At 38.2% G+C, this 12,026-nt stretch overlaps 1 protein-coding gene across 1 annotated transcript in view; it reads right to left on the reverse strand.

Annotated features, from left to right (window-relative positions):
* Nucleotides 1-1,650: 1,650 nt before the first annotated feature.
* The window catches only part of GAS2 (growth arrest specific 2), a 92,467-nt gene continuing 82,091 nt past the window's right edge, over nucleotides 1,651-12,026 (reverse strand). The window contains exon 8 of the mRNA XM_005150574.3: nucleotides 1,651-2,916. Within this exon, the coding sequence (XP_005150631.1) occupies nucleotides 2,698-2,916 (219 nt within the window). The 3' untranslated portion in view covers nucleotides 1,651-2,697. The remainder of the gene's footprint in view (nucleotides 2,917-12,026) is intronic.

The raw sequence follows: 12,026 nt of genomic DNA on the forward strand, positions 1-12,026 counted from the left end.
CCGCACAGGGACGAACTTCTTGCTCATGTCTCATCTAAATCACCCCTCTGTCAGTTAAAAGACATTCCTCCTTGTCCTGTCACTATATGCACTTGTAAAAAAAAAAAACCCTCTACAGATTTCTTAACAAAATCTTTAGCTTTGTAATTTGGGACTTAGGCTACTAAGAAATATCCCAACTCCTACATGGCCACAGAATCCATTACATTAAGAAAATACTATGTAGCATGCTAATAACACTTAACCATCTGAATAGCATACTTCCAGCCCCTTTCTCCAGAGGTACTTAGCCTGACATATTTAATTGCCTGTTTCCTTTCATGATGCTTCTGCTTTAATTTCCTCCTCTGCTCCCCCCACTCACACCAGCTGCACCAAATGCAGTTAAAGTCGCACCTGGAAGTTTTACCCAGATAAAGGGCAGTGGCAGAACTTTTAAAAGTCCTTTGCAAGTCTCCCATCTGGACCTAAGTTGAAGTTTTAAGTCAGGAAGTGTTCTAATATGATTTTTCTTTTTACGATGCTTGAATACACCAAGTCAGAAAAAATTATTTGGATAGCTCCACTGCAAGCACATAAAGCAGTTCATGATTAACTTAAAATCATCATTTGGATTTACCAGGATTATTTGTTGAAGTATAATATTAAAGCAAACCTAAGAAGACTTTTTTAAATAATGACCTGCTCTTGATTTATTAACAGGTAAAAACCTTCAAACATTTTACAGAAAAAAAAATGACAGTAATGCCAACTTCATGTTGAATAATGGAAATGCAACTATTTCTGTTTGAAAAAGTGACTTATTTCAAATAAACACCTGATCCTTTCACAAGTGGTATTTTTTCCTTCTCCATTTGGAAACAGATCTCAGTGCACAGATTTCACATCATGAGGGTTTTTTTCAGCTGTGTTGGATTTTTTACAGTTTGTTTATGGTCTCTACTCCCCTAATGGCTACATCCATTGGTTCCACCAGAACCAGGTCTTCTTGTGGCTTTTCAAAGGATTTACTGCTTAAGTACATGTTTGATCTTTCTATAAAACATCTCAAAATTAAGAATAAAAAGGCTGCAATTTTTCCTGCTAAAAACATGGGTCAAATGATGTATTGTTGCTTAGTAGAGTGCACAAAAGCATTGTGAACTGCTGGTATTGAGCAGATATTTTTAGGTATAGTGGTTCCACAAGTGAGATACAGGATACAAGTCATGGAACATGAAAGAAGGTGGTCTTGATCATGTCTAGCCGGCAGATATTTTGCTGTTAATTTTAAAGACCACAGGAGCAGAGCATGAGGCTGTTTTGAACATCAAAACATACAGAAAAATAGTTGGCACCAATAAAATTATCTCAAGAATGCTATCGATTTTTTTCTTCCCCTGCAAGGGAAAATTAAATTTCAATAACATCCAGTATTTCTGTGCTATCTGTAGTAGATGAATGCTTGCCTTGTCCACTGGGTAGCTCATTGTTTGGTTAGTGAGCAGTGTTGTGTGTCACAGGCACCCAGGCAGCAGCAGCAGCAAAGCACAAGAACACAGATTACAAATGATAAATGAGGCTTCTGGAATGTAGGAGTATTTTAAAAAAATTTATTTCATTTGTAATGAAACAACTGAGTTCTGCTAAAATTTATACAGTCAGTGAAATAATCCTAAAAAATGATTTTTTCTAGGATGATGCAAGGACATAAATTACCAAATATAAACACAGAAAAGTAGACAAAATAATGAACTAAGCCCCTGTATGCTTTTAGCTATTTCTGAGGTGTGCAAATGATTTACAAGAATGTGAATCACTCCACTGACAGGTCAATGAGTATTTCACATTTGGCAGGACCAACAACATTAAAGATAAGGGGAAAAGAAAGCTCAAATCTGGGACTCCAGAGGGACCATCATCTTCTGCAGCTCTTCCCTGCAGCACTGCTGCCCTTCAGGGGCTGCAGAACATCACCCAGTGAGCATGACTAACACCTCTACTGTCTGCCAGAGGAAGGGGCAACCTCTCAGCTTCCCCACGCTTCTCTATCAGGCAATCCTGGAAAGAACAGGAAGGATCTACACACAGATCTAACCTTCAGCATTGTCTTTAGCTTTAAAGAGTAGGGTGTGGGGTTGTTGGGGGTTTTTTTGAGCTTTCATTTTCAAAGTAATCACTTCAGGAAGTCGTTTGGCATGCAGTAAATCTTTGTATTCTACTGGTTAAGAAAATCTTGCAAACCATAAAAAATAGCCAATTTTTCTTTCATTTCAAGAGGCATTACCAAATAATTTCCACAATTATTCATTTTCCATCTGCATATCTATTTTTCAACTAGTCTAACAGTCAAGGATTCAATGTAATACGATTTTCATACAAATATATTGTATTGTGTATTTTCTTCCATTAACAGGATCCGCTCCTTTATGTAACTCTAAGAATACATTCACATATTAAAAGAGTAATAATTTGGCTAAAAATATATGTCTATTTCTTATCTGACTGTAGTAATTAGCCTATCAAGGGTAATTTGCTATAAAAGATACAGTACTAGAAATAAATAGTTCTACAGTTCAAAGATCTTCAAAATGTGTTGCCATTTCCAGTCTGCCTTATATTTTCCAAAGTCCTTTTAAAGCATAAACTAATTTACTACACTTGAGAAAATAATTTGGACCTACGTACGTAGAGTCCCAATCACATGAGAAGCTTATTTCACTTAATCTCCTTCTTGGTTTTGTAATGGGCAGAAACCACCAGGTAATTGTCTGGATTCGTGTCCCTGAGGGTTGGAGACTTGCTCTGGATTGGAGAAGTTTTCCCATCCACTCGGGAGATCTGCAGCATTCGGCACGGGTCATGCTTCAGTAAGTAACCTGCAAAAGTCTCCCATCCTCCTCCAACACGAACCATCACATGTTTGTTGTGCAGCATCTGAAATTGCATATACAGGGGAAAAGAAAAGCAAACACAAACTCTTTAGAAAGATTCACTCACTGGGAAAACAACATTTTTTTTGACTGTAAAAGCTGTGTTTGCTTCAATTAAAAGCCATAGAAATGTGTTAGTAGTCTGCTTTAAAACAGAAGGAAAAGAAACAATAGAATAGTTTTTATTTGAATTTAATAAGTCAATTAAAAAAAAAGAAAATGAGGTAATATTTAAAGATTCTCATATTGTATGGAAACAATGCTACATGTTCTCCTAGTCCTGCAGCGCCCAGTGATCCTGTTCTTCATGGGTTTAGGATAAATATGTTAGGGAATATGAATGGTTTTCAGATTAATTTTTAGAAAATATGTTCATAAAGAGACCGTTTTATATGTCTTGAAACTGGCTTTCTTTCTAGGCTAGGGAGCTATATAAAAGGAGTAGTGAAGGGCAAACCACTAAAACAGTCTCCTAAAATACCAAAAAAGTTATTGAAGAGAATGAAGTACCATTTAGTTTAACAATTGACATAAATTCTACCTAAAATAGTCTGATGTTGTAATTAAATCAGTCTAACGAGGGACATTACAAAGAAGACATCTGGAACTGTTTGCAGATACCTGAATTTATGCTGAGTTGTGAAAGAAAATACGAGAGAAGTCCCCAGGCTTTTTATTAGCAGGACAGCTCAGGACTGCTTATGTTCACTGCCTATATACCAGAAAACCTAGGGCTTGACCTACACAGGAATTTCAGGTGGAGAGGGGGATCTGACTGCCAAATTAGGCACCTATCTATAGTGTATATCCTCCAGATCCACACTCATTTTCTGCCTAAACTGAAATAACTCTCTTCACCAAGTACAAATGTGTCTTCTCCCATGTCAGCAGCAGCTGTGACTTCAACTGGCAGTTCCATTAATTTATCTCCTCCGGTTTTCCATGCAGAACAATCAAATACCAGTGTAGTATCACAAAGCAGCATATTCTATAGAGGCCACATCCTAAATCATGCTTTAAAAAACACTTTCATTAGTACAACCCATGAAATGTTCAACATAATTTAGCTGTAGTGCCAGAAATTAAGAATTGGCCCTGTAAAAGGCAGGCTATAAGATGTTTAATGGAGTCTGGGTAATGACATTTGGATTTATGGCTGTGCTGTGTATCTTCTACATGTTCAAACCTTCCTTGTGGGCTGACAGTATTTGTAATTGAGACTTACATGGCACATAAGCCTTTTGCAACACAACATATTTCGGATTAGAACACCGAGCATAGAGAACAAAATAAGATCAAGTCCCAACCAACAAAATTACAGGTAATAAAAGGCAAAAATGAATTTAAAAAAGCCAACCCAACCAACAAACATCCCACCTCAGCCTAAAATTGCATTGTTCAGTTTCTGTTACCTGAGGAGACAGATTCATCTGGAATGAAGAAAGCATGGAAAGCTGTACAGCTTTCTGAAGTCAAAAAATCAGAGAATGGTTTGTGTTGAAAGGGACCTTGAAGCTCATTGAGTCCCAGCCCCATGCCATGGGCAGGGACACCTTCCACTAGACCAGGTTGGTCAAAGCTACTAGACCAGGATAAGTTTATAAGGAATCAAACTCTTTATTCAAATAAGCAGCTGCAGGTGTAATCTGGTCTGACAGTTCTCATTTAAAACATGTGAGTGCAAGGAAATACTTGTTTCTGCATTTTGTCTTTTGTGTGGAGCACAGCAGGAAGTCAATTCAGCTTTAGAGATACTGAAAAATAGTTACTTCTGATCTATCCCTGTGAGAACACACTCAGGTACTCTTAGTATAATTAACATCTGTTAGCTACTAAGACTGTGCTGTTGCTCTCAGTTGCAGGAGCATTCAACTTCTGCAATAGCTATACACACATGAGGTTTTACTCTTGGTTTGTATGGGTATGGGAGCAGAATAAGCCTCACATCTTCACAAACCACACTTTTCCATCTCAAACTTTGTATTTTAGTTCCAAGACTTCACTTTGAACTGACATTGGTATGATCAGCTTTTAGCAAAATGAGAACTGACTCATGTCTTTAGTCTGGACAATGTATCATGAAAGAAGCAAATGTTTTTTACATCAAGTTTGAAAACTGCAGTTCAAGTGGTGCCTCAGCCTAGACAACAGTCTACAAAATTTTATTTAGCAACTTTCTTCTCTTTGAATGCCTAGAAGAGTATTTGAGAAACATCCCAAAAACTTATATTAAAACATTTTAAGCCCATCGGTTCCACTACAAGTGAGACTGCTGCAGGAAGGAGTTAACTGTTGCTGAATTTCAGCTTCCACATATTGTCATGGGGGGTTCACATTCCAAGAGCAGCTCGAATCTGCACTTTTGATTAAGAGCTGGGAATGGAAAGTTAGCAGAAAGCATATTTGGTTCCATTTCCCTTAGGGACTACTGTGCAGACAAATAAAATCTACCACTGGTATGTTATTTCTTGATGCTCAGGCTGAATGTACATTTTCTGTCTTTCCCCTTTTTTTCTTTCTCTTTGTATTACTATACTATTATAAAATCAATTGAATGCTCATTGTCTATAGAGACTGGGTTTTGCTGCATTCTAAATATAGCTGTTGCTCATGCTGTGCTGTGCCACAAAAGTACCATTTTATTCCTACGGCCATATTTTGACTGTAGTGACACCAGCACAAATTCAGAGTGATTCTGCTAGCTTCAGAGTAGCTCCAGGTTCACAGATGTAGAAAGGATTTCTCACCAAGGGTAAAATTAAAAAAAAAATATATATAAAATAACTTTCTCTACCTTCTAACTGAAAAAAGCACTTTCCTTCCCAACACACTTCAGCAGAAGATGAAACTTTTGAGATTTTATGATCCACCCAATTCAGTTTTTCCATTGCATGAGATCTCTGAGAAAGAAGTTGGATCCTACAATAACAATGTATATTATTCAGTTATCGATGTAAATAAATTCATCCCACGTATCTATTTTCACACTGCTATCCAGCCAATTGAAATTGAGAAAACCCTTTCTGTGAAATAAAATCCAGCATATGTTTAGGCTTGCTGTAAATCATAGAATCCCAGACTGGTTTGGGTTGGAAGAGACCTTAAAGCTCATCCAGTTCCAATCCCCTGCCATGAGCAGGGACACCTTCTACTAGACCAGGTTGCTCCAAGCCCTGTCCAACCTGGCCTTGGACACTGCCAGGGATGGGGCAGCCACAGCTTCTCTGGGTAACCTGTGCCAGGGCCTCAGCACCCTCACAATATTTTTAGTTGTGTCTGAAGCAGAGCTGTCACTAAAGCTGTTCTCTCTAGCACCTATGTTTCAGTTGAACCCATGGTGAAGCAAACATATGAGAAACCAGATCACCAGGCAACAGAATCGTAGAGGAAGAAATTCCAGATTGTTTTGGTATGGATTAAGGCTGTATCAAGAAATATACAAAAAATAAGACAATAGAAGTTAGGTGAACTAAGCTGTCACTGCATAGCTCTTTGGCATCAATGTGAAATATAGTCTGCACAATTCTGGTTTTCACATAAGTTTTGAGAGCTTTATGTCTTATTAAAGAGATATTAGGGTATATGTGAAGATATTAAGCTCATGTAAATGAACACAGTTTTATTGACTTGAAAAAAAAAATCTATTCTGTTTTATAGGAACTGAAAATCTGGCCCAATATTGTTATTCTTCAGATTATAATTTTCTTCAAGAGCATTTCAGGGAGAGAAGGGGAAGCGAGAGGAGGAATTACACACTGTGGATCTGATCCAAGTACTGCAAAAATCAATGGAAAGAATCCTACTAACTCGAAAGGAACTTGGGCTGGGGTCTGGAAGCCAAATGCAGCAACCTAAAGCGAATCACAGCCTGAAGCTAGTTGCTGTGATTTTAAGCCAATTTCAGAAACAATGTAGGCTACATACTGAGAGAATATTGACTATAAAATCCAAAGGTGTTTGGCCAACTAACACAGTGCATCACACCAGTGGCTGTGCAAAGAAAATGTTGCATTCCCAAAGTGTAATATTAATGAGACTGGGAAAGAGAAGAACTGAATCTCTTCTATTAACTTTTGCTGAACATGAACCACTTAGACTCAGCAGCAGCAGCAGATATAACCCTTGTTTTTCATATCTTAGCATTTAGGGGGCTTTCTTTGGGAGGCGTTCAGAACTACATTATGAAGCAGGCTTCTAGATCAATATATTTTCATCATGAGCCAAGATATTTCAGCCCAACACTAAGGAAACTCCAATGTTGTTAAGACTTAGCACACCACTGTGCCGGATCACTACCCGTAGCAAGTTGGAAGACCTCACCACCATCACTGCATGCTTTTCAAGTCCTGAAGTGAATACAAACAGAGTACACTCAGACACGGCTTCTCTACAATCTTACTGCAACCCAGGCTGATGCTATTTAGGAATCTTCACTAACCATTCTCAGCAAAAACCAAGGTGATAGTGGGGTACAAAGCCCAGATCAGGAACAAGACCCACATCTGGGTAGCCAGCCTTTCCCGGTGAGTCTCTGGGCCTGTATCTAGATTGTGGTATTCCCAAGTAACAAAAAATTATTCCACAGGGCATAGCCAGCAGCAGGCTGGAGCTGGGATTCCTACATGGTCCATGGAGATTTTGAGGAGACCTGGCATGAGCAAGTGCAAGGGCCTTGGACAAAAGAAGAGCCACAGGGCTGCCCTTGGAAGCATGGATTAGCATGACTGAATAGTGATGTTTAGCAACATCGTATTTCCATAATCATTACTATTATCCTATTGGCACTTTACTAATTTACAGTAAACGCCCATGCAGTCAGGCAGTAGTAGCAGGTGGTAGTAGGTATGTACAGCAAGCCTTTTAAATACCTTCAAACAGGGAAGTGTATTTTTAGAAACTTGTAGGTAACTATTGCCACAGGGAGTTTTTCTACTTACCTGAGAATTCAGTGACCTGAAATACCATCAAGAATGTGTCACAGTCCCCTGATCAATTGCTGCAAGCCACAATTAGGTATGTAAAAATGCCTCATTAGCAGAGATTATGCAATTTCATCCTAAAGTTCATTGTAAAATCTATAGCAAAATCCTGCAGCACCATCAGATCTGAACACCAGTCAGCTTAGATTCAGATACATCCCTACTTTTAAAAGTTTACAGCCACTGTATGATACCTATTATAAAAGGCATTACTACTGCTACATATCCTTATGGACACAAGGGATCATGGAAGCAATTCCCAAGAGGATATGGAAGAAAAGCAGCTTCCAGCTGGAAAGCTAGAAAGCTTCCGTCCAACTTTTCTTTTTCTTTGCTTTTGTTCTCATTTTGCCATTGAATTTGTGTTTTCTTCTTAAAGTTTGAGTCTAATACAACATAAAGCTTATTTTAGACTTTCAAGAACTCATTTATGTGCTTAAGTGCACATCTAAGGAACTCAAATATTAACTCCGCAAATCAGAAAGAGCACAAATTATGCAGCCAATTCCAATTATTAATTATTCATCCACACTGAAGTAATTCACTTAAAGTATACTAATGTGTATTTTGGCAGGCAACAATATACAGTCCCTTCCAACCTCAATTATCCGACGATCCAACTGTATTAAGAAAAAAATCTTTCCCCACCTGAAACCCAGGAAAAACGCACTCTTCATGTTTCCCTGTCATCCCTCATTAAATCACATTTTGCCTAGCTCCCCTCTTGATACAGGATTATGCAAAACTGTTTTGAATTACATCTACTAGTTTTAAAGGTTCCAAATGATGCAACTTGCATAACTCCAGTCATTACATATGGATTTGTTTAGGGACCTCCTCCGACTTTCTCTGTTGTTGTTCTGAAACCCCATTAAAAGAGCCTGCACTTCCCCTCTCTACATACACCATGATAATGACATGGAAAATAGACAGCTTGCTGGATTAACATCTCCCTCTCATTTTCAGAGATTTATATGTAGTAAACCACACTAAATAAATCTCACTTAGCTGGAAAAAGCATTGTAAAAAAGCTCAGCTCACAAAACAGATGTCAAGAGTGTACGCTAACTGCTTGTCACAATATTTTTAGTGCTAAAGCTGGGCTTCATAATTAACAGGCTTTCTGAATGTTAAAGAAAATTATTTTAACATTATATCTTAGGCGGTATCAAACATATTAACAGGTATCTACTGATTTTACCAAACTAACCTCTTACACTATGTTGTATAACAAAGAATGGAATGGAATGATACTTTACGAATTATTTATAAGCTTCACTTGTTCAAGAATATATTCCCAAAACAAATTAAATGCAAACATTCCTATTTTATAGTAAACATCAATGGTGGGAAATAAACTTGAATGGAAGCACTTGTCAGACTCCCTAAATCCCCATTTTGGGGCAGAATAACACTTAAAGCTGTGTATCAAGTGGTATTTCTCACTGAGAAAGGAGCTCAGTTTTCATGTAGAAGCTAATAAAGTTCCCAATGTCTTCAGCAACACCACCACACCTACCCTGTCCATACCTACTGACTGACATACAGGCTGGGGGGGAACTGAAAGAAGTTTTGATTTAAATAGGTGATACAAAAAAGGTGATACACTGAAGCCTCATAGATTTTCTAGGTGACGCAGCCACCCAGGCACACACCAGTAGAGCCTTCAAAGCATATAAAGACCAGGCCTTACACTAAATATCAATCGGAAGCCTCCTATAATTCATGGAGTCATATTTTCACAGTTTGTTTGAGTTCAAAAGAGAGAGCAGACTTCATGTCTATGTATGTATCCTCCCTTGCTCACAGGGTTTCCTGTGAGAACAGAAGTTGACTTCTTAGGGTTGTTTTGCATCAGCATGAAAATAGCAATCTTTTAGTGGTGAAGGGTGACGTGTGTGTTTGACACATGATCAAGCATTACTACTTTGCCACAAAAGAAGGCGGCTCACTAACAATACTTACAGCACAATGTTTGTAAGCTTCAAAATACTTAAATTGATATTAAAATGATCCATGTGAGGGATGCAAGTTAAATCCTGGTCTTCTAGCAGATTAACTGACATATGCATCAAAAGGTCCAAGAGGAAACATAATGAAATGTAATAAAATTGAATAAGTTCAGTTACACATTTTCAGCAAGTGACTGGATCCAGCTCCTACTGAAATCAATGGGACTTTATTCAATTCTTCAAAATGTGTTTGGGTCCTGTTTTTATGAAATCTGAACTTGAGAAATAAGTAATTTTTTTTTTGTTATTTTTCCTTAAAAAGCCCCACGAATAAGGGCTTTAAAACTATATCCACCACATCCTTTGTTAATGAAATCCACTCCTTACAAAGCTGCTTTCTCTCTCATTCTCCTTTTCATCCCATAGACCTTTCTATGAAAATATGCGTAAGAACATCAACTTCTTTATGTCCCTAACTCTCACTGTTGGAGAACTCTATTTAGAATAGGAAGTGAACTGCTTTCACCCAGCTCATCTTTAATTGATCAGTTAGTCATTTTGACTGCAGGCTGCTTTCTCCTTTTTCTAGACTGGTACTACTGTTCCTTCATCAACTGCTTCCACTTGCAAAATCACTCCTTTCCATGAAAAAATGAAGCAAAAGGAGGGTTATAAAAGCTGGCCTCAAATGAGAACACACTTGCCTCTTGCGACTCAGTTTCTTTTCAAATCTTCTTTATTCCATTTGCAAGTTCTTTCTACAGGATCTGTGGATCTCATTTGAGATGTCCACCTCACAACTCTTCAATTTATTTTTCCAATACTTACCGAAGTTGTTAAACTACCTTATCACTCAAAACTCTCTTTATAGTGCTTATGAAAACACTATTATAAGAAGTCACATTTTCAGCACAGGGACGATGATGTAATGGGGGATTGAAAAGATCTATATCCTGATGAAGATAGAGGAGCATAAAAATAAGTGCCTAGTGGTTCCACTGAAATTAAACTGCTGCTTAAAACCAAAGGCGCCACATATTAACATACCTCGGTGGTATGACCTGTATTACCTGGTGACCTGCTGAAGCAAATTAAAATGCTCTAACACTGCTTAAGTGACATATCCTTCATGCATGACATAAATTCTCTCTAGCAGGAAGCCAAGAGGAACTAGCAAAATCCTTTAAAAATCCAGGGACAAGTATCTCAAGTCTCTGCCTTTCACCTTTACACAGAGCTAAATCCTGCTGTTCTGTTATTGTTTATACAGAAGGCAAATCCTTTTCACCAAGCATCACAGCAATAGGGAGTGAAAACAAACATTTATTTAGATCTAGTCACAGCTCAGAAAACTAACAAGTAATCAGGTTAGGAAGTTTATAAATTGTTCCTAGACCCTCTCCCTAGTGGAGGTACATATACATAAAAGCTGAGATGGCTTCTTAGTTACATCCTGGTGTACAACAAACAGCTTCCAGAAGTTTATAAAGGTCTGAAAGAAGCCAGGAAATGTGTCTTTAAGCATAAACACAAACGGTGTCTAAGAAAACTGTACTGTAGTGACAGGACAAGGGGTAATGGGATAAAACTTAAACAGGGGAAGTTTAGATTGGATCTAAGGAAGAAATTCTTTACTGTTAGGGTGGTGAGGTACTGGAATAGGTTGCCCAGGGAGGTTGTGAATGCTCCATCCCTGGCAGTATTCAAGGCCAGGTTGGACAGAGCCTTGGGTGGCATGCTTTAGTGTGAGGTGTCCCTGCCCATGAAAGGGGGGTTGGAACTAGATGATCTTAAGGTCCTTTCCAATCCTAACTATTCTATGATTCTATACATAGTTAATAGAATGCTAGATGACTAAAGCCTCATACAATCCAAGGGAAATAACAGAAGACAACTAGGACCATGACCTCTAGTGAAAGCAGTCAGAGAACAGTCAAAAGGCATGTTTACGCTGGTACCAGTATGATGTGCCAGAATTTCCCCAAATGATACTTCAGCAGAAGATCATACTAGAAGAGTACACAGCCTCTCAAAAAGAGCAACAGGAACTGCTAGAAACAATTGTCTTGCATATCTAATCCAACAGCATACATTGGTAACAATGAGTATCAGCAACTGTGGATTTATCAGAAATACAGTAACAACAGAGTGGTGACAGAATGGAAGAGTAGGAAACTGAGTGT

Source organism: Melopsittacus undulatus, chromosome 8 (genome assembly GCF_012275295.1).
Source record: "Melopsittacus undulatus isolate bMelUnd1 chromosome 8, bMelUnd1.mat.Z, whole genome shotgun sequence".
NCBI lineage: Eukaryota > Metazoa > Chordata > Aves > Psittaciformes > Psittaculidae > Melopsittacus > Melopsittacus undulatus.